This window comes from Prionailurus viverrinus, chromosome A1 (genome assembly GCF_022837055.1).
Source record: "Prionailurus viverrinus isolate Anna chromosome A1, UM_Priviv_1.0, whole genome shotgun sequence".
NCBI lineage: Eukaryota > Metazoa > Chordata > Mammalia > Carnivora > Felidae > Prionailurus > Prionailurus viverrinus.
In genome coordinates this window covers 122,659,205-122,687,204 of record NC_062561.1, presented here as the reverse complement: position 1 = coordinate 122,687,204, position 28,000 = coordinate 122,659,205, and the positions used below count along the sequence as shown (strand labels likewise).

General features: G+C 40.8%; 1 protein-coding gene across 12 annotated transcripts in view; it reads left to right on the top strand.

The window, feature by feature from the left end:
* PPP2R2B (protein phosphatase 2 regulatory subunit Bbeta) overlaps positions 1-28,000 on the top strand; it is a 425,245-nt gene that overhangs the window by 350,372 nt on the left and 46,873 nt on the right. For all 12 annotated transcript variants that reach the window (XM_047868760.1, XM_047868769.1, XM_047868802.1 and 9 more), the window contains one exon: positions 16,519-16,696. In XM_047868760.1, the coding sequence (XP_047724716.1) occupies positions 16,519-16,696 (178 nt within the window). The remainder of the gene's footprint in view (positions 1-16,518; positions 16,697-28,000) is intronic.

The window sequence follows — 28,000 nt, the reverse complement described above, 5'->3', positions numbered from 1 at the left end:
AGAAAATTCAACCATTTATACGGAGAATATGAAAAGAGGAAGTGAATATGTGGAAAAACATGTCAGGGTCTTAGTGAATAATAATTTAAATGTGTTAGAACCAGACCAGGCATAAGTCATCCAGAATAGCATATTGTTCCAGAAGAAGTAATTATCAAGTTTTATTCAGGATAAACTTTTATTCTAATACACTTTAACAATACAGTCTTAGAAAGTGTGTGATTGCCATGGAAATGTCACAACTTGTAAGATTATTAGGGAATGGGGGGAAATTAGAGGATTAGAGAAAAGTGTTCATTGCCTGAAAAAGATTGAAAGGCAGTAATAGTGACCAGTTGTGTTTCAGTCTTCTTGAAACAGAGACTGTTAGAAGTCTAAATTATAATACTAGGAGCTTTAGTCAGGAATTGATTCCAAGAAGGCTAGGAAATAGTGCTAGGTTAAAGGAGGAAGCTAGAAAATTCATTCCTTTCTATGGGACTCTTAAAATACCAGATTTTCCAGTGGATTGAGTACATACATGGCATGAGAAAGGTGGGGGTAGGGGAGTTCTATTAACTGGCATGGTCAGGATCTGGGAAGACTTAAGGAAAGAAGGGAGTAATTAGAAGTGGGGCATGGAGGTGATTATGAACGTGATACGTTCACGGGAAGAGAAGAGCCTTCATTGCAGGGGTTTGACTCTTACATTTTTCCTACTTTGTCCTCCCCACTGTTTGTTCCCTTTTCTCCTTTCTAATAGTGTTGAGCACTTGGTTTGAAAGCGTAATTGAAATAGAACTAGAAGAACTCACTGGAATCCACGGTCACACTCCTCAACAGATGGAATTAACTTTTGGTGGTAAGGAGAGGAGAAAGGCCCAGACATACAGGGAGAAGCAAGTTAAGAGACCAGGTGGCCCTGGAAAGACACAGAGACCAAAAGACAACGATAGTTCCCAGGTCCCTCACAGCTTGCCATGTCCCTGTTTTATTTCACACACTCCATTTTCAGTCCTGATAATCCCCCAGATTTTTCTGTCCTACAATAATCCTTTCGGTTTTTGTCTTTTAGGAGTTTTTTTAAAAGTAAGTTTGAGGAGGTTTCTGTTTCTTGACATCTAAACTGTCCAGACTAGATGATTACCTGCCCCTCACTGCTGCTCCCACTTTCTTCTCTTTCCCCCTTCCTGTTTTGGAGGCTTGCCATGCTTTTTCTCTTTGAAGTCCTGTGTGCTGCTGCTTTTCTCAGATACCCTCTTCTCTTTCTTGTTCCCTTCCTTCACCTCTGTTCTTTGCCTATTCATGCTCTCTCTCCTTGGAGCTAGCAAAACCTCTCCTCTAGAGATAACCTCTTCCCTCACCCACTTCATGTAATAGTTTTACTTGCCAGAAATATTATATTTCAAATTCAGTCCTGACATTGGGGAATGGAAGATTTAAGGTATCTTCCACCGTGCAGCCAGACTACAGGACACTATCTTGTCTTCTCCACTTTCCTAACTCATTCACCCATCTTCATTATATGGAAAAATCCAAATAGCCAGAATCCATAATTCATTAATTTCACACACACACACACACACACACACACACACACACACACACACAATTTCCCATTCCTGTATTTCACTTTTAAAAGGAAAGGATAAATCTGGAGGAGAACTTAGGAAATCATATTCAGGTTAAAAACAGTCAATAGTATAGAAGATATTTTGACATTCATTTATTTGGGAAAAAAAAAGACCTGGGAATTTTTTTTTCCTTTTTTTTTTTAATGAAATTTATTGACAAATTGGTTTCCATACAACACCCAGTGCTCATCCCAAAAGGTGCCCTCCTCAATACCCATCACCCACCCTCTCCTCCCTCCCACCCCCCATCAACCCTCAGTTTGTTCTCAGTTTTTAACAGTCTCTTATGCTTTGGCTCTCTCCCATTCTAACCTCTTTTTTTTTTTTTCCTTCCCCTCCCCCATGGGTTCCTGTTAAGTTTCTCAGGATCCACATAAGAGTGAAACCATATGGTATCTGTCTTTCTCTGTATGGCTTATTTCACTTAGCATCACACTCTCCAGTTCCATCCACGTTGCTACAAAAGGCCATATTTCATTTTTTCTCATTGCCACGTAATATTCCATTGTGTATATAAACCACAATTTATCCATTCATCAGTTGATGGACATTTAGGCTCTTTCCATAATTTGGCTATTGTTGAGAGTGCTGCTATGAACATTGGGGTACAAGTGGCCCTATGCATCAGTACTCCTGTATCCCTTGGATAAATTCCTAGCAGTGCTATTGCTGGGTCATAGGGTAGGTCTATTTTTAATTTTCTGAGGAACCTCCACACTGCTTTCCAGAGCGGCTGCACCAATTTGCATTCCCACCAACAGTGCAAGAGGGTTCCCGTTTCTCCACATCCTCTCCAGCATCTATAGTCTCCTGATTTGTTCATTTTGGCCACTCTGACTGGTGTGAGGTGATACCTGAGTGTGGTTTTGATTTGTATTTCCCTGATAAGGAGCGACGCTGAACATCTTTTCACGTGCCTGTTGGCCATCCGGATGTCTTCTTTAGAGAAGTAAGACCTGGGAATTTTAATTGAACTCACAATATAGACTATGACAGAGGTAAATCAGTTTTAAGCTACATAAGTAAAAACACATGTCTTGCATAGGAGAATGCAGGTCCCTCTATGTTTCAAACTGGTAGATGTGTTCAGTAAAGAAAAGCATCAGTAGATGTGAAGCAGCACTGACCGTTGGTGGGATATGAAGATTGGAGGCCGCGTCTTGGTATAATTTGCCTAATGAGGAATGGGCTGGGTTGAGAGCTGTCCTCAAATATCTTAAGTGCTTTTGCATAGTGAAGGGAGTGGACTGGCTCTCTGGTCACCTGGGGAACTAACAGGTAGACAGTTCAAGAAAGCAGATCTGGGCTTATAGGATCTGCTATAGCAGATAGAGGAAATCATGCTCATTAGAGCCGCTTTAGTTTTCCCAGGAAGAATCTGGTGCAGACAGAAGAATCCTAAGAATCCTGCCAGGACGTTAGACCTAAGGCTTTTGCTACTTTTTCTTTTACAGCCCAAAATTAATGCATGGTTACAGCAACAAGTCAAATAATACAAAATTGTGGACCCACATCTCAATGTAATTCGTGTTACTAGTTTGGTGTGTGTCTTTCCATACCTTTCTCTTTGCCCACACAAACACATACTAGCATTAATAGATGGATATGATTTTGTTTTTACAAAATTGAGACCATATTATGTACATTACTCTGCTCAGTAGTATTAGCACCCTTTCAGGTCAATTCATCTTCTTTGAAATAGCTACAGATATTTTAAAGTACGGGTGTACTATAACTTATTAAATCATCCCCCCATTGGTAGACATTTGGGTTATTTCCACATTTTGCTAGAGTGCAATTATAACTAACAATGCTGCAATAAATGTTCTCCAACAGGTACTATCACAAACTAATGTTTTGTATTTGTAGAATACTTTCCATTAAAGTGGGATTTGCTAAATCAAAAGGTGTGTACGTTATTTTGTTTTAATAGCCTCTTCCAAATCACCTTCTGAAAATCTTTTTGCCATTCATAATCCCACCAGCAAGTCCATGTCTTCATATCATTTCCAGGATAGGGTGTTAGTAGTCATTATCACTTTTGCCTATTCACATAGAGGTACTGCTGACAAGGGAGCATAGTGTAGTCGTTAAGGTTGAGGATGCTCTTAGCGTCTCAACTATAGCACACACAACCTGTGCAACTTTAAGCTACGACACATAACTGTTTCATGCCTCTGTTATCCTCATTTGTAACGAGATATGACATGAATACCTACCTCATAAAATTGTTATGAGTATTAAATGAATTAATAGTTATAAAGACTTAGAACACTGACAGGCATATAGTAAAATTTTTATAAGTAAAAATTAAAGATTAATAAGATTAATCTTCTATAAGATTGAAGATTCACAAATTTAACTTGCATCTCCTTGACTACTAATAAGGTTGGGCGTATTTCTACATATTTCTTGATCATTTGGTTTTCCTTTTCTCTGTTTTCTGTTTCTATCCTTTGCCAGAAGGTTTACTGAGTTGTCTTTTTATGAGTTTTTAGGAACTCTTTGTAGATTTTGAATAGTATCCTTTTTCCTGTCATTTGTATCTTCCATAAATGATTTCCTTTTTATTTGTGTATTTTAAAAATCAGAGTGGTTTTAAGTTAACACAAAAACCTCAGTCTACCCAAAACTATAAAACTGATTTTAAACTCATATAATGTCATACCCTGAAATACATCCACTATTACAAGTTTGTTGTATGGAAACTCTTCCATCTACCCCCCTCAGATTCATTGGCTGTCAGCCTTGGCTCTACCTATTGGTCATCTAGGGGACTTTTAAAACCCAGTACTTGAGTTCCACCTCACAGGCGTTCTGACTTAACAGCTCAGTGGTCAGACCCAGACATCAATTTTTAATAAGAGACCTCATTTGATTCTGATGTGCAGCCAGGAATGAGAACTACAGGATGCAATTCCGAAAGGTGATTCAGAAGCCAATTTGTTACTAAATTATAGTGTCATTAGTAATCACTACCGCCATCTGTTGGCGGGAGGCAGAACTGACACCAGTTAGCTAATTTGTATAGCTTTGTCCATATCTATGAAAGGCCATGTTTCAAAGTTCTTTGTACACTTCTACATCTTTTTAGTGTCATGACTTCTCAGATGTAATTTTGAACTCTAAGATTCTTGAAGCAAATATCGAATTTATATTTATCTTCTGGGTTCTGTATATTCTGCAGTAATAAATGACAGGTATTGTTGATCCTTGGTCATTGAAGATTCCATATTTATGCTAATCATGGATAGGAGAAACTGTGTGGACACATTTTAGAAATACTTTTATCAATAGCAGTTGAAAAACAAAACAAAAACAATTTTGCGATTAATCCTTCCCAAACTAACCAAGAAATTAAACCACTGCCTCTCCCCATCCCATTCTCTTCCCCACCTATAGGTGTTAATTGAAATTTTCCCCTACTGGGATATTTTAAGATGTCTCCTTTCTTCCTGTGGAATTACACAATGTGAAACATCAAGGGAAATAACAGGAAAGGCAGTGAACAGGGAAACATGCTTTGAGAAATAGCAATGTTGGCAGAAAATGGAAGTGTCTGGGAGGAAAAAAAAATAAGATAAAACTGGCAGAATTACAGGCTGCTGCATGGACTGGTAATTAGATAGTGAGTTTATCTTCTGAGGGAAAGATATTTTTCGTGTCTTTTCCATAGAGAGGCCAAAAGAAGTCAAAGACACCAAGAGCATGAAATTGTTCATCTGCCATAAAAACCATCTTTGATGCATTGGATTTAAAAAATATATAATAATTCCTTAGGCAGTTTTTATGGATTGTGTGTTGTTCTTACAGCTGGCGGTAGAAGATAAGTCTTGCATGTGTATAAAAGTATTTATATATAAAATATATATGTGTGTATGCATATATATGAGTGTATATCTATGAGTGTGTGTGTGTATACATACATACATATACTCTTTAATTCTAAACCTCTCTATGAACAGGAATTCTTTGCTGCCTATTGTGCACATTAACACTGGGTTAATTTTCTCTATCCTAAATTTAGACATTGTGTCTGAAGGATTTCCTTAGGAGCTTGGTTTCTCATCCTCAGAACTGTTGATATTTTGGGCCAGATCATTATTTCTCACTGGGGACTAGTCTGTACCTTGTAGGGCCGTTAGCATCATTCTTGGCCTCTGCCCACTAGATGCTGGTAGCATACACCCAGTCGCGACAACCAAAAATATCTCCAGACTTGTTAAAAGGCAAAATTCTCCCCAGTTAAGAACCACTGATTTAGAGGATGCTATGCCCCTGCTTTTGGGAGATGAGTTTTCACGTCCTTAAAAACAGTTCACCTAATTCCCCAATCTACATTAGAGGCCCTATTTTTTTTTTTTACTGAAGCAGTATTTTTTTCCTCTCTTGAAACAATATACATCTCTTTATAGCATTAGTGACAGTTGGAACAATATATCTACCTTGAGACCTTAATGCCTTTTTTCTCTATTAGACTTTAAGTGCCACAAATAATCTGTTTTGTTCACTCTGTACACGTACAACCTAGAGCAGTGATTGGCACTTAATAAATGTTTGTCAAATGAAAGAATATAATTCTCAAATATTTAAGAACCTGAAGCACAAAGCCTGACTTGGTCCAAAGGGGTTTTTCCTCTAAGGCTTATTTCAATCTACATGACAAAGCCAGTAAAAGAAATCAGGGACATATTGAGGCTGTTGAAGGGTGTGATCGGGAAATCTAAAAATTATATTATTTGGATAGGATTCCCTGGGGTTTTTGGCGGATTGCTATTGAGTGGCAGTTTCATTCTGGAAACAACAACTCTGATATGTCACTGTTAGCCAGAGCCAACCCATCGCTCTCGCTTTTTGAACTCCATCCACCATTGGTCCATGGAGGAAACAAGTTTTTTGACCAGGGTGAGGCTTAATGCTTCATTAATTCTCTGAAAGAACATGCCTCAGGACCAGGAAAGATGTGCCTGTGGAAAATAAACCTCAGTGCAGACAGCACAAGAGACCTTTAAATGCTTCTTTTCATGTTTTTTTTAAAAAATGGAATTAAGATGCATATTTTTTAAAATGAAAAATGACTGGCATTCTTCCCACTGAAAATGGGAAGTAATTTAATTTGTTAGTGGTTTATTTTATTTGACAGTCTTTGTACATACTCGATTTGGTTTGTTACACTGAATTACCCTTTAATAATGGGCACACATAATGCCAGACTCTGCCCCCCAGGTTGGTTTGATAATTGGATGAACGACCATATTGTTCCAAGGTTTTCATGACAATGTGGACAGAAGCTATTTGGAAAACTCCTAACCAGAAAAGCCTTAAGCTGTTTTTTTGTTTTTTTGTTTTTTTCCAATGAAGTTAATTGCTACCCAGTGAACAGTCATTCCACTACCCAATTTTCCTGAGCAATGCTGAGTTCTGTAATCATGGCTGAATTCCCTGAGTGGATAGAAGGGATGCCTAAACCCCATAGCCAATAGAAAAAGTCTGAAAATCTTCCCCAGGCAATCTCTCAGAATGAACCATTTTCCACAAATGGAAGTTAATGGTAAAAATTCTAAGAATAGCAACCATAAAGGCAGAAGCGAGATTGCCAAGTTCAAGGGCAGCTTCACAGCTTAATAACTGTACATCCTTGAGCAAGAATTATGATCTCCTTTGCTTCAGCATCCACATCTGGGAAATGGGAACAGTATCAGTACCAACCTCTTAAGATCATTGTGAAGACTCAACAAATGCTATGCCTAAAGTGCTTAGCACAATTCTGGCCAAAGTAGGTTCTCTGTAATTTTTTTTTCTTATTAGATTGCATATATCAGGCACTGTGCTAAGTTTTCTCAACAACAACAAAAAAAGCTACTGAGAGAGTTGCTCTCTCTAACATCATGGAAGGGAGCACTGACAGGGCAAAAGGTAAAGTAACAAGCCGGAGGCCAGATGGCTAGAAAATGGCCCGCCCAATATTCAAATCCAGTTTGGTTTTAAAAATTTTCTTACACCATGCAACTTCAGATTTTGTGTTTGTGTACCCCCCAGAAGTTTGAAAACTCATGTTCTTTTCTGAGCATTTCTAAATAGATGAGAAAGCATTTTCCATCGTAAGGGTAAATAATTCCAAAAGATGATTTCAGGAGTATTTTGAACATAGGCAGTTTAAAATAAAACTTTTACATCACCTTTTTAATGCATCCCCTGGAATTTAAATACCATCTTAACTGAATACCCACCAATATCCATTAAAAGAGTATGTGAATTGAGGCACCTGGGTGGCTCAGTCAGTTGAGCTTCCGACTTCCCCTCAGGTCATGATCTCACTGTCTGTGAGTTCGAGCCCGTGTAGGGCTCTGTGCTGACAGCTCAGAGCCTGGAGCCAGCTTTGGATTCTGTGTCTCCCTCTCTCTCTAACCCTCCCCTGCTCATGCTCTGTCTCTCTCTGTCTCAAAAATAAAATAAAACATTAAAAAAAATTTTTTAATAAAAAAAAAGAGTATGTGAACTTCTTAAAAAGTCAGAACTTTATATCCTTTTTCTTCTTGAAACATATATATTCATTTAACTCCCCCCAAATAAATGTTAAAAACTTTCTTTGATCATTTCTGAACAAAAATAGATTCCTAGCCCCACCCCATCTGTGTATGACTGTAAGGGTTTAAAATTCTCGTGGATATAATCATTGCTAACATTATTACTAGAACACAGTTGACCTGAACAACATAAATATATAATTCTGACAAATAATGATTAAACATAAATAGTAAAACTTTATTAGAAATTCATATTGTATCGAGCTGGGGGTGGTGGCATTTGTGGGGCATTGATTAAAGGCATCATCCAATTACCCCTCCCAGAAGTGTTTATACCTTGGATAGTGCACCATCATAAGATTGAAGATGGGTTAATGAATGTCTTTTGTGTTTTTCTTTCACAAAGAGGAGAAGGAGAACTTAGGCTGTGGGAATCTCCTGGGATGATTTTGTTTCAGAAAGGAAAATATGTGGAGGCTAGTGATAGGGGAATGGTTGCCTTTTAAACTGTTCCATATAGTTCTTGGGAAGCCATTACATACTCCTGTTTTTTGAAGATGGCTGCTCTGCCACAAAGCTGTGTTGCTTTGGAATAAGAATACTTACAGGAGGACCCAATGGCTCTCCCTTTTTGAAGATGACCTACTCTCTTCCTTGACAATGAAGTCTTGGTTCTCTTTAGCTATTGGCTTTATCCTTGACTTAAAATAGTTGTCATTGGAGAGTCACGAAGGATTTTTCATTAAGAAAACCCAGAGAAGGGCATGGTGGCAATCTTGAAGTGATGCTGGAATTTGTAACTTCCTAGCTTCTGCATTTTCTTAACCGTGTATTGCTTCTAGATGGGATAGTATAACCACCCTAGATCCTCCATTCAGCCTTATACCTAGAGCACCAAGGTCACGGTTTCCTTGCACCAAGGAGGAGGTAGACAGCTCTCATCTGTTTCTTTTCTATGTTAAACAGACATGGTTTCAGCTTCCCAAAAGGGCTTGTTAGGAACAAAAAGAAAGGGTAGGAAGTTGTGTGTTAATCTGTCTCCACTAAGCTTCCTAAGGAGCTTCCTCTGTGTGGTAAGTGCTTAGCATGTAATAAATGCTCAATACATGTCCTTTTTTTAATGTTTTATTTTTTATTTGAGATAGAGAGAAAGAGAGAGAGCAGGGGAGGGGCAGAGAGATACAGAATCTGAAGCAGGCTCCAGGCTCAAGCTGTCAGCACAGAGCCCAATGCAAGGCTCAAACTCCCAAACTGTGAGATCATGACCTGAGCCAAAGTCAGATGCTTAACCAACTGAGCCCCCCAGGTGCCCCTCAATATGTGTTTATTGAAGGTTTTATCTGGGGCCAATATATGGTCATAACATTCCTACATGTACTTCTTAACTGATGATATGGAGACCTCCTAACCCATGATGTTAATATAGCCTATCAGTCCCAATATAAAGTAATCTCAACTATTGGGACAGAGGTGGAAGCATCTGTCACACATTGACAAGGAGATATGGATAAATCCAAGCATGGATTTAAATGGACAGAAATTTTTTCAAAAGGCTCCATAATGTCAATCATGTTAATTGTACTTAACAACCAAGGGTATTCAAATGTTGGTCTACCAAACTCAAACATATTTGACCCAAGGTTACTGAACAGCTGAAATCCATTCACATCCTTCTACATATGACCTTCTCTCCCTCTTTCTTCTCCATGACTCCATCTTCTTTCTGTTCTTTAGCTCCTATCAGGCCGTCTCTTCTCTCTCAGCCTTGCCTTGAATCTGTCAACTTGCTGGGGCACTGGAGGTTGCCATGGTAAACACAGCTGTTGTTTTTTCTCTGTGAAGAGTCGGTGCATGAAGACACTTGAGTCCTCACCTCTAGCCTCTTCCCGCTGTGCATTTTCACAGATGTCGTTTCAAGTGGGGGCTTCAGGGGCTTCAGGATTCTGCACAGCTTTCCTTGTGTATCTCTGAGGGGGTGCTTTGTGACCAATGGCACCTGCTTAGGTGCTCTGGAAGATTGTGAAGAATCGCCTGCATGGTCACCAAATAAGCCAAATGACAGCAACATTCATTTTGTTAGTAAATGGCTTCTGGGAACTGAAAGATGATCTTGTATTCTCCAAGAGGAAAGGCAGGAAAGATAATTAGAAAATAGCCGGGGCAGGAATACTGAAGGAAGGGTGGGGAGAGACAGAAGGAGTGGTGACAGACAGAGCAAGCAAGGGGTTGCTGAACCAGAAGGGGAGTCTGTATTGGACAGCTATCCCTGCTCCCTGAATCCTCCCTGTCCTCACAGTCACATCTGTCATCCAGTGCTCACTACTGAGCCAACATCTGCTGCTGTTCGCTTACAAACCACTGCAGCACAAAGATTCCTTGCTGTTCCTCCTATACTGTAAGCACAAGCCACTCTCAGGTGCTCCAACCTTTGTACTTGTTCTTCCCTCCTCCAGGAATGCTCTTCTCCAGACAGCCATAAGGCTCCCTCCCTCACTGCATTCAGATCTCCCCTCAAAAGTCATTCCCTGAGAGACATCTTCCAGAATCATCCCACCTCAAGTAGAAGCCCATCCACTGTCTACCCCCTTACCCAGTTCAGGTTTTCTTCATGTCTGGTACAGAGTAGGGACTTCAGTATTTATTGAGTGAATAAATCACGGACACCCTCCCCCAGAAACGCATGGAATCATACAGTTGCACACATGTTCTTTGCTCTCTTCCTCCTGAGCTTTTGCATGTGCTGGTCCCTCTGACTAGAGCACCCCCGACCCTGCCTGATCGAGTCCTACAAACCCTTTGTACCCTGCCTGCTTTCATAGCCCTCTCCTTTCGAGCTCTCCGTTGACCTCCCCAGGTGGACACATAACCCATTTGGCCAACACGGCCTGGGCAGTGCCCACCGACCTCCGTCACAGCACAGATGCCCTGCACTGAAATGTCTCTTCACTTGTCTCTTTCCCACACACCCCAGTGGGCTCTTCCAGGGCCTACAATAGAGAGCCACCAAGGGCTTAGACTCCAGAGTCAAAAGTGCCACATGTGTGTACCAACTGTGTGACTTTACACAAATTACTTAACCTTTCTGCCCTCAGTCCCCTCATCTGTGCAAAAGGGATCATAATATCTACCAACATAAATCACAGGATATTGATGAGAATTCTCTGATGAATTACTGGAGTGTTTATATTTTTCTTTTTTTTTTTTAATTCACTTATTGTCAAGCTAGCTAACAGTGTAGTCTTGTAATTGCTGAAGTGTTTAAAACATCCTAAGCTGTTAGCTGGGGAAGAGGATAGTGAGTGGAGGGTGTCCTGTTTGAGGTGGGCTGGGCATGGAGGGCCTCCCTCAGGGGAGATAACTGAACAGAGACCTCACTGCTGAGAGAGAGGCAGTGGTATGGTTCTCTAGGCTCCTTACATCCCACTAACATTACAAATGAGATCTATTTCTATAAGCTTTATGGCAGGTTAGACTCTGAGACCCCTCTCTTGGGACCTGAGATGTTATCATCTGATTTTCTAACATGATGCTGGTGGTCTTGCCCACTGGGCTAGTGTGTTCATCCTTTGGAATCAGGCTCAGCACAATGAGCTGTAACTGAATCAAGGTCCAGAAGGAATATGAGGCACCTGAGGGAGGGACATGACCAAAACCCAGCAGTGCACTGCAGAACCACCTTTGAGGGCCAAGGACTCTCTTCTCATTGCAGGCACAATGCAGCACTGGCCTTATCTCACAGTTGATTCTAGCCTTGTCAACCACAGCCAACATTGCTCAGAAAAGAGGCTTTGAACTACAAACTAAAGGTCCTGGCTTGGTCCTGGGTTTTGTCCAATTCTGGTCCTGTCATTTGGCAAGAAAGGGCCTCTGGTCCTGTGGAGAACAGTTCAGGCACATGGCATGGGGAAGGGGCAGAGGAAGCTCTGGGATGAAAGGTAGAAAGCTGGGTGACCATGGACAGTGTACATCTGCTGATTTTAGGTACTGCCTGGGCCAGTCATTTTCAAACTTTCCTTATCCACAGAAATATTTATTTAAGCATGATATAAATGAGAATCCAAACGTACTACCAAGAGCAATGACGAGGGTAAAGCCTTGACAACCACAGCTTGCCATTAAATTCCCCATCCCGATCACACACACACACACACACGCACACACACACGCACAGACACATACACACGATGACCCTTCCAAGATTCATTGTTCCATGATTCAGTGTCACATCTCTATAGCACAGAGTCCTTCCAAAATATTAGGCTGAACCGGAGGCAATAACTGAGATTTGATGATTTTGGACCTGCAAAAATGGCAAGATCACATTTCACACTAATAGTTTCGTCTGCACCATTGTGCTCACTCAGGAACCAAATAGCCTCGGTTCAGCTCCTCAGTGTACTGTATGTGTGCCATTGGACAGGATACTTCACCTCCTTGATTCTCCCCTGTAAAATGGACAAGCAGAATAGTCTTCCCCAGTGCTCTGCCCAAAGAAGTCAGAAGGCTGAATGAAGCAGAGCCCTGGCGTTGGGGCTGGTGAGCTCTGACACAGTGCTTGGCCAATAGCACAGAAGCCCTCCATCAGTGTCTTACAGAGAAAGCCCTAATGAGGTGCTGTGGGCCCAACTCAGAGAACAGTGTCCTATTCTTCTCCCTGCCTGGCCTTGAAGGGAGTATGTAGCCAGTGCAGTTGGAAAACACAGTCCCAACAAGGCTTCCCAATCCCGTCCAGTTTGAACCAGACCCCCACTCTTCCTTCCTGTGAGGGGCATCACTAGGCAGTGGGCAGGTCTTGACCTGGACATGAGAATGGTGCTGGCATACCATGAATGACATTCCTCCCTCTGCCTTATCTAGGTAAGGCATTAGAGGCTCCCTCCCCAGATACCTACGCGGAGCCTTCCCTATTAAGTGGTACATCATGGAATATGTCAGCCTGAATTAGCAGGCAGGCCCATCACGTTAAGCTGATGCTCTGGGCTGGCAGTTCCCACTTTGTAATGCCTCTTGATCCTGGCCGTCACGCTCCCTCCTTGTCACCACAGCCACGGGAAGCCTCCGCCGACAATGCACAGTAATGAAGGAGGCTCAGGGAAGAGTTTAGGAGGAGCCACAGGAAGTCCTTGCAGATTCCATTTCTTCTGGGGCCCTGGGGAGCCCGCTTTGAGCTCTGCTACCTCTGGGAGGGGGCCGGTGGGGAGGCAGAGGATGCGCAGGTAGCACTCAAAACCTCCAGGTGGGGCGTTCCTTTATGACAGACTACAAAAGCATGGCATGTGTTTTTGGAAGTAAACGGAATAGTCACTCCTGTTCAAATACCAGGTACACCTACATCACCTAACTGAGGTTTGTAGAGGCAGCTCAACTACAAAACTCTGACTACTGCTACCGTTATTATTATCAGTAATAGTGTTGATTCCATAAATTCTCCTGGCAGCTTATTTGTGTCACTTACAGAGCATTTATTACTTCCTGCCACATATGATATTTGCATGTGGTGTGATACATTGGAAGGAGCACTAGGTTTGCAGTCAGGTAGGCTCTGGTATTAAATTCTGACAATGCCTCATAGCTCATAGCTGGGCAACCCTGGGCCACTGACTTAGCCTCTCTGAGCCTGAGCTTTCTCTTCATATTAATACTCACACCACAACCTATTTCACAGAGCTGTTGAAAGAATTACCATAAATAACATACGCAGAATGATTGACAAAGAGGAGTAAATGCCCAATAAATACTTTTGGGTAGAGTTCCCAAGGACAGAGTCACTTTTTTTTTTATCCATTACAAAGTCTTAATTCAGATGCACCCTTAACTGGTGTTGGATGGTATATCACCTTGCTTTCCAAAACTTACCTCATTTGCCCTCTAACTTGTTCTCCCCTGTACATCAAGAATCATCTAATCAAACTTTGTCATACCACAATCATTGGAAATCTTTTTAGTTCTGCCCATTTCTCTAAGGATAATGGCAAAAATTTTGGGGGTGGGGGCTTGCCTGTGACCTACCCTATAACTTCATCTCTTACCATGGTTCCCATCACTCTCTTTCTGTCTTAACCACATTGACCTATTGACCCTTCGTTTTGCTTTACCCCCACCCTAGGACCTTTGCACATGCTCTTGTCCCTGACTGGAACATTCTTTCCTCCCCTCCTGGCCTAGTAAACCTGTTCTCATCCTTCACAGTCATCCATCCAATACTTCTTCAGCAACAGCTCTCCAGGCCTCCCTGACCATGTTAAATCCTCTTTTGCATGATATCATCTATTTGGGGGCACTTACGACATTTTGTTGTAACATGACTTCCTATCTCCCTCCTCCGTCTAGCCCTGCTCTACGAAGGCAGGAAGTGTCTGCTTTGGTTCACTGGTTGGATTCTCTAGGGCATTGTATGGAACCCAGTAGATGTTGCTCAAAGAACAAGAAAGCAGGTGAACCAGAGGGCATGTTATCTCCACAGATCCCAGTGACCTTTCCTGATAACTAGGGCACAGTGGGTCTTACTGGTTTTTCAAATAGTATGGCCCAGAGCTCAGGAGGACCAAGTTAATCACCCATGGTCACACAGCCTTTCACTATGTGGTCAGTCTGTGATGAGAACCAGGGTCTTCGAGTTCTCTCCCTTCCTGAGCTTATGTTCTAAAACCATCATCCATAATTGGCATAGAGGGCACATGAAGGTTTGCCTTCCCCTCCCTGGTCTGGTGTTCAGAGGCTCCCCACCACATCCTACATCCACATCTCAAGCCAACTCTGTCTTCCAGGGTGTCTAGCACCAGCGCTGTATAGGGCTCTGAGTTCTCTGAATTGTTTATTTATTTAAATTATTTAATTTAAAATCTCCTTCAGAGGTGATCTGACTCCCTTCAAGACTGAACTGGGAGAATTATGTTTTGTCAAAGGTTATACCATTGAAGTGAGTACACTTCACAAAATGTAACCTTTGTTCCTGCCCTCTTCCCCTCACCCCTTGGGTTGAAACAAATTCAGAAGTTGAAGGCTTAATCAACTACCTGGTAGCAAATTAGTCAGCAAGTTAGCTCAGCTGCAAGAGGTGACTTCCTCATAAAGGAAATTTTGGTCCTTTTTTTTTTTCTTCTTTCTCTTAAAGGACAACATCTGTGTTTTGTGTTTGTTTTGTTTTGTTTTTAGTCTGTCCCCGGCCAGGCATTGCTGTTCTCCCTCACCTTCTCAGGAACCAGTTCACCCAGGAGTTGTCAGAAGTGCCCTTGAATTCACAGAGAGAGTCAGGGGGTGCGCCTGGGTGGCTCAGTCGGTTAGGCATCCAACTTGAACTCACGTCATGATCTCATCGTTTGTGGGTTTGGGCTCCGCGACATGCTCTGTGCTGACAGCTCGGAGCCTGGAGCCTGTTTCAGATTCTGTGTCTCCCTCTTTCTCTGCCCTTCCCCTGCTCATGCTTGCTTGTTCGCTCTCTCTCTCAAAAATAAATAAACATTAAAAAAAGAAAAAAGAATCAGAAGAGTCTGGGTCTTCTTGTTCATATTTGCCTGGAAGACCTTCATGTGTGGGAAATGATTTAACTGCCTGATTCTTTGACCTGTGGAGAAGAAAACATTTTCTTACATATTCTTATTCACTCTTTCAGCAAATAATCACTGAGGACCCTTTAGATATCAGTAAGCTGACCATATAGTTTATTGTCCAAATGAGGATAGTTTTGGTGTGAAAGTGGACACTACCTGGTTCGTACACCGGGTAGTAAATATAAACCAAGATTTTCCCAGGTAAAACAAGTTGTCAATGAGTGCCATGTATGATCATGGCTGAATTTTAGAATTAAATATTAGAATCTTGGGTGATTATATATTTTCACAAAATGTCCTTAAAGATTGGGGGAAAAAGCCAGGATGGGGTCTAGACCTCCAAAGCCATGAAGTATATATATGTGGGTCAAAGTTGAACTACATATTTCTAAAATTTTCCCACAACTTCCTTTTCCAAGTACATTTCATGTTTAAAACAAACAGGCAGCTTGGAACAACAGCTCTGGAAGCTAATGCCTGATCAGTAGCTTCTAAGCAGACTTTCTCTAAGATGAGGCCACCTAGAAGGTCCAGGGAAAATGCTTAGAATCTATAAAGTATGAAATTGCCCATGAAGGCTAAGTGATGATGACATCTTTTGAGAAAGAAGTAAAACTAAAAGTAGCAGAGGGAAAAATATAATTAAAAAAAAAACTAAAAGGAACAGAGGAAACAGGAGTATGTGATTTATTAGTCTGCTTCTCTAACTTCAAGCTTTTTAAATGTGATTATGATTTTGTGTTGTGATGATGAAGGACATAAACATGCGGACATTTTCCCTAGTGAAGAACTTTGGTTCTGAAGTGATTTGTTTCTCTTGCATCCCAGGTGCCTGTTCTGAGACCCATGGACCTGATGGTGGAGGCCACCCCGCGAAGAGTATTCGCCAATGCACACACGTATCACATCAACTCCATATCAGTCAACAGCGACTATGAAACCTACATGTCAGCTGATGACCTGAGGATTAACCTTTGGAACTTTGAAATAACCAATCAAAGTTTTAGTATCCTTTCCTTGGGGTCAATAACCAGTTGGCTTGAATCATATGTATTCAGGTATGAGCAGGCTTGGGGGGAAATAGAAGAGAGAGGAGCAGTCACAACCACAGACTCCTAGCACTTGTGGAGAAAGAATTATGCTCTTTTAAATTACATTGGCGTCCATCTTTCATTGTAACAAAGTTAGAGAAGTATTGAATTACTAAAATAGTGGTCCAGGACTAGCTCTGGATAGGAAGTCTGAATCACTTTCTTTATGCAGAGGCATTTGTGTGTCGTGAATTAAAATCAGTTGTGACTTTATAAACTATAAGATAAGACCCTAGAATTCAGTTAAGATTCCTTTCTCTTGTTAAAGGATCTATAATGGCCTGTATGGACAGCATGGACCACAGGTACACATGAGATGGTTTTCATCGTATCATAATAGTAGAAATAATACTGGCTGCCACTTATTGCATTCCAAGCACTGCAATAGGAACTTTATGCATAGAATCTCATTGTTTAAAGTATTATTTATTTCTTTTGAGAGAGAAAACATGGGCAAGCAGGGAAGGAGCAGGGGGAGGGAGAGAGAGTGTCCCAAGCAGGATCAACACTGTCAGTGAAGAGCTCAACACAGGGCTAGAATCCATGAACTGTGAGGTCATGACCTGAGCCGAAATCAAGAGTTAGACGCTCAACTAACTGAGCCACCCAAATGTCCCACATAGAATCTCATTTTGAGAAGTACACATATCATAATATTACAGCTTGATGAATTTTCACCCAACACACACCTGTGTAACCAGCATCTGGATCAAGAGACACCAAACTTTACTAGCAGTCCTCAAGTCCCCAACACACTTCCTTCTAGTATTCGTACACCGAAACCCTAATGTAAGGTTTCTTTCTTATATCAAAGAAACCCTAATGTAAGTATTACTATCTCCTCTGTTAGCTAAAATCCACAGATATCGAGAAGATGTTGAATGAATGTCTGAGCCAACATTCTTACTCCATTATGATGACCCGCTCTTTAATAATATGGATCGGTCATTTATTCACTACCTGCCCTGTGGTCTGTGCCACCACAAACCTGACTGTTCACTTGAATTTCCATTCCGTTCATGGTTTCTCAACCCAGGAAGCTGAGCAGCTGACCTAGGAGTCAGTATGGATTCTTTTCTCTCCCTCACCAGCCTCCATGCCCCCAGCCCAATCTGTCTATGAGGGCTGCCTATGCTTCCTCTGAAATATATCTCTAATCAACTCATTTCTTTCCATTCTGCTCCTCCTACCCTATGGTGCTGTAGGCCATTATTCCTTCCTCTGTGTGGCTGCAGAAATCTCCTGTTCAGTCTCCATTTTTTCTTGATCTCCTACATAGTTCATGTTCTCATAACAGAGTGGACCTTTCAGTATTTAATTTAGATATCATTCTCCCCCTGCTTAAAACAGTCTAGTAGCTTCCCAATGAATTTGGAATAAAATCCAAGTTCTTTACCTTGAACTGTAAGATTCTAAATGAAATGGGCCCTGGCTCCCTCTTTAATATCCTATCATGTCACTCTCCCCGAAATCACTCTGATTCAGCCAACTAACCTCTTTTCTGTTCCTGGGTAACCTTGTTCTTATATCTCTTCTTTGTATTTGCTGTTCCCTCTTTCTGGAATACTCTGTCCCTGGAGTTTACTTGGCTAACTACAAGCCATCATTCAGACTTCGATCTAATGTCATCTCCTCAGAGGTCCTTTTCCAGTAACTTACCAGTAGTCCCCAGTAGCCCTCTCTCCTTGTTGTCTTCACAGCACTTATCACTATTTGAAATTGCTTTTTTACTTGTGTATTGGGGTTTCCCCATATTTGAGTATAAATTCTATGAGAGAAGGAACTTTGTATGATCCATTCCTGTAGCCCAGTACCTAGAACATTCTCAGACACAGAAAATACCATTTTGGTTGCATAGGTCAAGTTTGAAGTGTGATAGGTCACTGAAGTGCAACTATCCAGTAGATAGTCGATGGTGAAATGTAACCAGGAAATCTCACTTTAAGAGTATGTTGGTTAAAGTAAAGCTCTGAATGTTGTGATATAAATAGACCTCATAGTGGCTCAAACACATAAAAGATGACTTCTGTTATAATGGAGTCATTATGATGATCACCACCAGCAAGCATCCTCCTCCAATCAGTGAATCAGAGAATTAGGTCCTTCCACCCTGCAGCTCCCCAGTGTCACCAGGCTTACTTGCAATCAGGACAGCAAAGGAGAAGATCGTAGAGAACCACACGTGGGAGCCTCTTTTGAGCCAGGCCCTCAAATAGCATGAATTCCATTGGTTATAAGTCAGTCACATGGCTACCTCTAACTGCAAAGCAGGCTGGGAAATGTAATATAGCTATGCATGTAAAAAAAAAAAAAAAGATTAACCTGGTTTGGTACACAGTTAGCTAGTCTAGTCTCCACCACAGAGGAGTGCTAGATACTTGCCCAAGGCTTTTTTTTTTTAAGTTTTTATTTAAATGCCAGTTAGTTAACATACAGTGTAACATGAGTTTCACGTGTATAATAGAGTGATTCATCACTTCCATACATCACCTGGTGCTCCTCACAACAAGTGCACTCCTTAATCCCCATCACCCATTTTACCCCTCACCCACTGCCCTCCCCTCTGGTAACCTTCAGTTTGTTCTCTGTAGTTAAGAGTCTGTTTCTTGGCTTGCCAAGGTTTTTTAAGGAAGGAAGCTTTAAGCAAGTAGTGGCAGTGATGGAGGCACTAAGACCTGACCCTCGGGACCATGACTGGCATCTCTTGTCGTTCACAGAGTAGATTCTACATACTGTCTGAGCCTCCGACAACCTGCCTACAGATTGTGCATAGAAGTGTGGCTGCTAATAGAATATATGTGGGTGGTGGTTCCCTTTCTCCTTTTACATCTTTTCCGAGAGCCAGAAATCTGCTCAGACTTAGCTGCTGTCACTCTGAGTGCCTGCTGTCCCCAGTCTAGATGACATGTTTTCTGGATTTGCCTCTAGGCCTTCAAGAGGGAGGGGGGTTTCTTTAGGCAATTTGGGAGACAGATGCCTGGGGGAGAATGCAAAGGGGAAATATTAATAGCACAACTTAGGTTATATTCTGCAGATGTGTGACAGCCTGCCAGATGCTGGCATACAAATGAGACTGTGCCATTCACCCTTAAAACAGCCATATGTAAAATAATTATTGTCATCATGAGGATGATGATCACTGATATCTATATAGTTCTTTTCAACCAAACCGCCTTAAGCACTAAGCTGACTGTACAAACTGGGCCCCTTTTGCCTCTCGTCACTGAAGTGAAGCCACCTCTGGGGTAGGAAGCGGCCATCTTTCAAAACACCCTCAGAAAAAACACCAACCACCAGGCAGGTCTTTTTGAATCATACATTGTTTACTACCATTTCTATAATGCCATTTATCCACTAAGAAGGCTGTCAAACATGGCTCAGGATAGAATAATGTGGGGTTCCCAAAGCAAGGTATGAGTACCACTGGGGTGGTAGGAACACTATGTGGACTTTTTTCATTTTTATGGTTAGGTATTTACAGTCATGAGTACTAGAAAATACAGCTATCATATCAGTCTGATGACTTCATAGATACTGAAAACACTTAAATTACAAAGTAAGTTATATGTGAAGAAAAGTAGATAGTAAGACAAGTGGTCTTACAGTCTTGTTTAAAAAATAAAGTCACAACTTCCAGTGCCTGGCATTTTCTGTGACCTTGGCCATTGGCATTATGGTTGAGAACACAGGCTTTGGAGTCTCAAAAGTCCTTGAACTTCTGAAAGTCCTAAAGCCTAAAGTTCACGCTCAGCTCTACTGCTTACTGGCTGTGTAAGCTTTAATGTGGTTCTTAACTTATCCAACCCTGTTTCATGATCTTGAGAGATAAGCTTTATAAAAGAGGATTGTGAGAATTTTTTAAGGTGTTTTATATATATATATATATATATATATATATATATATATATATGGATATTTTATCCATATATACATATACACATATATGGATAAAATTATCCACATATATAAAACATTTATATTTTAATACGTATATGTGGATAAATTTTGTATATACAGTTGACTCTTGAATCATGGGTTTGGACTGCACAGGTCCACTTACGTGCAGATTTTTTTTTTATAAGTGCAATACAGTACTATAAGTGTATTTTCTCTTATGATTTTCTCAATAATGTTTTCTTTTCTCTAGTTTATTGTAAGAATACAGTGTATAATATATATGGCATACAAAATATGCATTAATCAACTTATGTTATTGGTAAGGTCAACAATAGGGTATTAATCATTAGGTTTTAAGGGAGTCAAAAGTTACATGTGGTTTTTTTTATTGCATGGGAGTCAATGGCCCTAGTCCCCACATTGTTCAAGGGTCAGCTGTATATAAAATATATCCGTGTGTGTGTGTGTGTGTATGTGTGTGTGTGTGTATAGAAAGAGAGAGAGATACACATATGCTTGTGTGTGTATCCATATACACACATAAACACATATGCTTAGGCCAGTACCCTGCTAAATAAATTATAAACAGGCTTAAACAAGCATGATTATCATTAAAAGGATTCGGAAACTAGAAAAATTGAATGTTAGTGTGGTGGATGCTACTCTGCTAAATTTATTGTCTGGGTCCTCGTCTTAGTTCTTGATGTCTCCTTTGGTTCTGCAGTTGAATGTTCTTCTCAAGATGTTGCTCTTTATACCCTAGTTACCACATATTTGAAGGATCTCTGAGGTCCAGGGTTTTGCGTTTAATACCATATCAGATTAAGGCATTCCTAGCCCTTTGACACCTGGTCTTGAGTCCTCTCCCTTCCTTCCATAGCTAGTCTGTCTTTGTCTTATATAATAGGTTCTGGCCTAAAGTGGTCAAACTTTGGCCTTAATGGGTTAACTATTTCAGGACAATAATAACTCATTTCTAGATTAGTGATATTCTAGGGCAAGAAGCAGCCATAACTTTTCAAACTGTTTTCTGTGGTATACTTAGGATCCTTTGAGCTCTCTTCCCAGGACTAAGAATGGGTTGACCTTGGCTCTTACCCTGTCCAATATAAGAGCTATTAAATAGGCTCCTATCAAGTAAAAGTAAAGGTACAGCTCTCGACAACTGTATACTGAGTACCTATTCTGTTCCAGGCACTGCACTAAGCCATGGGGATACAAAAGTGAAAAGAAATTTTCTGCTTTCAGAATGACATTCATCAAATAATCACACTAATGAGCATATAATTACAAACAGAAGTAAGTCCTTTGAGGAAAGGAAATACAGTCCTGTGTATGCTTCTTTTTTGAACTCTGATACAGATTTCAGGGAATAAAAGGAGACTTTGCAGAGGAACTGATTACTGAGTTAAGATCTGAAAGAGGAAAAAAGGTGTGGAGAGATTGGTCTAGCATGTACAGAGGGCCTGTGACAGGAGGGAGTGTGGCAATGTTGGAGAAACTCTAAAAAGTCCATTGTGACTGAAGGCCAGAGAATGTGGTGGAGCATGGTGCAAACAAGGCTAGAAAGGTTAGCCACATCTTACTCAAGTCTGGTCTCTGGTCATGAAACAGAGGATTTCTCTGAGAGAAGACATCTGAACTCTAGAGGTACTTCATCATTGGCCTTGGTCTTAGCTCCCCTGTACAACAGCTTCATTTGTCAACTGAGCTGAGGCCCTTTGGAACTTATTCCCTGATGAGGGGACCGTATAACCTCAATTCTTGGCTTCTGGCTCTTCATAGTACCATGGACAGCGGCCTTCCTTTCAATATGGTGGGATTCTGCCAGGGAGGCTTTGAAGGAAGCTGTGGGGCCTAATACAAGTTTGTCTCCCTTGTTGCTGCTGTGGCTTTCATCCACAAATGTACATATCAATCTGAGGCTGGCATTTAGTGTAAAAGGAGAATATTCCATTGACATATCCAGAACATTGGTCCGTGTGTCCCAGGGCAGCCTCCTCCTCCCCATTAATAAATGTAGCCTTGGTACATTTTCCAAGTTTTCCAAGGTCTAGTGTTTTGCTTGACCCTCTGTGCCTGCCAGACCTAAGACTTCTTGAGACAAGGTATTTATCTATGCACATAGATATCTATGCACATGGATCTCATGTTGTCAGGGAAGAGGGCAAGAATGAAACTGCACACTTCTTGGGCTTTTTGAGCTTCCTCAGAGCAGTAGGTATAGCTTCATAATCAGGAGTGCTTAGTAGTTAGTAGTAGTTAGCTTAGTAGTTAGACTCCAGAGTCAGAGTCACTGGATTGGAATCCAATTTTGTCTCATACAATCTTTGTGACCTTAATAAGCTGCTTAACACCTCTCTGCCCCTTCATTGTCTCATCAGTTAATGGAGATAATAAATACCATCTATCTTATAAGGTTGTTGTGGGTATTAAAGGAAATAATCATGTAAATTTCTTAGCCAAGTGCCTGGCACAGAAAGAAGGCCTAATAAATAGTAGCTATTATATTTGAAACATTTCCCCAGCCCCTTGTTCTTCTAACCTTGTTGCTTGAATCCCATTCTCTCCTAAGAAAGCCACAAGCTGAGGTGATTTACAGTATCTAGGCCTGGGATCTTGACCTATTACTGACCTACTGTGGATTTTCTGCATTTTAAAAAACTAGGCCTTGAGAAGGCTGCTAAGTCACAACAAATGAAAGTAATTTATTTAAATTTAATAACTTAAATTTATTGAGCATCTACCATGTGCATGAGAAATGCCAAGATGAATAAAACTCCATCCCTGATATTATGATTTTTGTAATCTGAAAGGGTAGATGTATCATGCAGAGTTCAATCAGAGAAGCAAAACTGTTGGGAGAGGCGTGTGTGTGTGTCTGTCTGTCTGTCTACAGAGAGGGGGGGGGGGATAGAAGGGAGAGAGACTGACTTATTACAGTGAGTTAGCCTTGCAATTGTGTGACTGGCCAAGCAAGTCCAGGGTCTGTAAGGCAGTTAGGCAAGAATGAAAAATCACAAGGAAGCTGGAAGAACGTGAGCATGAGTTGAAGCTTGTCCACACATGGACAGTGAGGAGGGAGAACAACTGTGGACCCAGCAGCCTTTTGGAGTCTCTTCCTTTAGGAAAGCCAAAGCTTTCCTTTAAATGTCTTCCAAACTGATTAATTCAGGCTCACCCAGGATCATCTTCCTTCGATTAACTGAAAGTCGACTCATTGGGGCCTTTAATCACATCTGCAGAACTTCTTACAGCACCTAGATTACAGTAGCACATAGATTAGTGTTTGATGGAATAAGTGGGAGAAGGTGTGTGTGTACTGCAGAGCAACTGCTTCTTCCCTTTTGTCCTCCAACCCTCCTGAGCCCGTGTTAGCCCACGGTAACCAGCAACATCCTAGAAAGGGAACTCTAAGGATTGTAGTTCAGCCTAACCGAGTTAACATTCCTCAAAACCAGCGAAGTGATTAGGTGGACAGAGGGAGACAGTCATGTGACCATACTAGGGAAGATCAGACCAACAATTTTCAGAGCCTGTATTAAATACCAGGTATGTGATACACATCATCTACTGTAATTTTCTTCCTCTTTTTGTAAATGAGTTAACAAATTTAAAGGCTTTCAAGATTAGGTAACAGGTCACAGAATTTGGGATTAACATTTCAGTCTCATTTCATACTCCAGTATAATGTACTCTATCACACCATCTCAAATTACTCAAATCTAGTAATATGGGTTACCTGTTAGGTGTATTCAAGGTTCTATGGAGGCATGGAACAGGAAGAATGATGAAGGAAAGGCTAGACTGCTTCATAAAGAAAGTAACATTTGAATTGACCTTTGAAGGGATATTGGGTGTTTCCTAATGGTGGAATTCAAGCTCTGTGTCACATGAACAGGGAAGGGTCTGTGGTTATGGGATTTTCAAGTGCCCCCTTCCCCAAATCATGGAGGCCATCTCAGCCCAGTATCTTTTGTAGCTCAGTACATACTTATAAGCAGTAAGTAAGATGGCACCGTGACATATTTTTTGTCAGCCTCTCCTGTTAAGCCTAGCAATTGGCAAACCCTCCATAAATATTTTCACGTTGGCTTTTTTTAAGCTCTTAAAAGAGGAATATCCCTTAGAGTCCTCTTCAGAGGTTGCCAGTATCTTATCATCAAGTAACATGTCCCTTCAGCTAACAAGATCTGGATGCTTTGTAATCAATACTTAATATCCAGAGATTACATTCAGACTTTAAAAAGAAAAAAAAAAAAACTCAAAGCAATTCATGTCCCCTAAAAGGAAATCCTACTTTATTATGATTAGTTCTCAGGGCCAAAATAAGGCTGTTCTCCGCCTTCAGTATTGGCAGACTCTAAGTGCAGAAACATGAAAAGCCTCAACTTCTCTTGAAGATAGGTATCTTTCCCAGGCAAACATAGATTTCACTCACCAACCTGGCCTGCAGAAAGGCCTCTTTTTTGGCTTTCCAGTGCTTGATTGGCTTAGGCAGGGCTTAGAAAGGAAACAAAACAAACAAACAAAAATGTTGTTGGTATCAGCAAAATCAGCATGGATAAAGACAAAAGCATATGAGGACATCCCCTTCAAAAGCCCACAAAACTAATGCATATAAAGCTATCTGTGGAAAAATAGGTGCTTTCTGTGAGGGATGGGATTATTCAGTCGACTATAAAGCCATTTAATATCTTCCTCCATGAAATTATTTCATAATCAAAATTCTCAGAGGCTTTCAGAGTAAATAGAATGATGCCCATTCAAAGGCAAAAAAAAAAAAACTGAAGCGTAGAGAGAGAAAATGACTTGCCCACATTCTCTGAGCAAAACAGACTTGGAATCACTATTGACTCCCAACCTCCTGACCCAGTTTTGTTATAATCACAATATTTATCACAGTATTATCTTAAACTTGACCCATGGTGATGAGGCTTCTGCTCTCTTAATTTTCTCACAGATGGTTCTAACACAAGCAAACTACTTTTTTAATGTTTATTATTTAAAAATATGTATTGTGGAGATTATAAAATCACCTATAATCTCACCACCTAATTTTGGTGTAAATACAGGGGCTTTACATCACACTTGTAACATAATTCTAGCTAACTTAAGTATAAGGGCTCAGAAAAGCAAGTAAATAATAAAAGGGGAAAAATTAATTTATCCAGAAAGCTTTCTCCTTTTTGATGTAAGACATACACATACCTTGTCCCCCCCCTACACATGTATCATTTCTCTCTCTCTCCCCTCCTTTTTCTGCTTTGCATTTGTTACTATCTGGTTTATATTATATTTATCTGCCTTGCTTAGTGATCATGTGACCTGCTGGAATATAGGCTCCACGAATCAGGGGGATTTGGGTCTGCTTCAGCCATGGTTGTACCCCCTGTGGTGAGAAAAGTATTAGCAGGTTCTTTGTGAACATTTGTGGATTACATCAATGGATGGATGGATGGATGGATGGATGGATGGATGGATAGATGGATAGATGGATGGTAAAGGTAAGTTACCCTTTGTAAACTAGAGTTTCTAAAGGGTAACTTACCTGCTGACTTTCCATTTAATCCCCTGTAAGATCTTAATCACATCTCCTTCCATACTATATTTTCTCTCTCTGTCTCTCTCTGATTTTTTTACATGACTCTGGTCAGAGTGTATATATATTTATATACATGTATAATAAGATATATCTTTATAGATATCTCTCTATATGTGAGATATATCTTTTTCTATCCTAACATACTACTTGATTAGAAGAAAATGTGGAAATGATAACTGATAATTGAAAATTCATAAACCTGCTCAGATTGAACTATTACTAACATTTAATATCTTGCCTTTAGCTCATTATTTTCACATTGTAAGTTTCAAACGATATTATGATCATAGTATAGATACAATGTTTCGTGGGTTTTTTTAAATTTTTTTTTCAACGTTTATTTATTTTTGGGACAGAGAGAGACAGAGCATGAACAGGGGAGGGGCAGAGAGAGAGGGAGACACAGAATCGGAAACAGGCTCTAGGCTCTGAGCCATCAGCCCAGAGCCCGACGCGGGGCTCGAACTCACGGACCGCGAGATCGTGACCTGGCTGAAGTCGGACGCTTAACCGACTGCGCCACCCAGGCGCCCCTGTTTCGTGTTTTTTAACAGACTTGGAATTTCATTGCAAAAACAATTTAATGAGATTGATCAAAATTTACATAATCATTTCCCTTTCTCTGTATATGTATGTTATAGTCAATATATTTCTTTCATCATGTTGCTGTAGACTTTTTTTTTTTTTTGGTAGAAAGCTTTTTCCAAATTGGGGATTAAGGAAAGACTTTTGAATGGCCTCCATGCTACCCCTTAGCATCCTGCCATTACCCTCTCCATTCCCTCACCCCACTGCTGATGTAATTTATGACTCTGGCTTCATATTTGTTTGAAGCCAATCCCTTAAGGGGTGACCTCCCAGTGTCTTCAATTATTATTTTAAATGACGCCTTAGGCCCTGCCTGGCACAGTGATGCCCTCACCTTCCCTCCTGCCTTCCAAGCTCGGAGCTCAGCTGCCAAACTAGCTATGCCCCCTCCTGTCCTCAGAGCTGCCTCCAGAGTCCCAGCAGAGAAGCAGATTAACCCCTTTTGTTAGCAGAGGTAATTTGTCTGGGCTCAGCATTAATAAGGAATGCCATAAGCAGTTGGGGTCAGGAAGAACAGATCTGTCAAGCCCCAGGGTTAATTTAATAGCAATCTGTTGGCTGTCTGCCTTGTATATTAGCTGCGAATCCAGTGCTATGTTTTGCTTTCACCACCTAGTTCTTTGGGACAACAGGGAAATAATTTGGATAGAGAGCTCTGAAGGATAGAGAAGGGAAAATTGACTGTCAAAATGCATCATTCTTTTCCAAGATAATACAGTGCTTATCTTTTTTCACTTTCCCTTCCAACATGAAGGGCAAAACCACATATGCTGAAGGTGTGCATCTCCCTTTAGAAAAGAGTGAGAAGAAAGGCCTGAGATGATACAGATCTGAACTATCCTGTTCCCATCATTCCCATAAAGCCATTGAATTTGGTAACTAGTCTCCTCCCAAATGTTTTTAGAAATCAGCAAATCCTCCATCAGTTAACAACTCAAGAAATCCCATATGTTTCTGTCCCAGTTTATGGTTCAGAAAAGAGGAAAATAATTATCAAATCATAGGACACAGAAGTCCTGAGTCAGATGCTGTGTCCAAATTCTGATTCTGAAAAGTGTGGCCACCAAAGTGATCAGTGAATTAAAAGAACACAGTCTGCCCTCTCAGATTAGCCAGGGGAAGTTTCAAG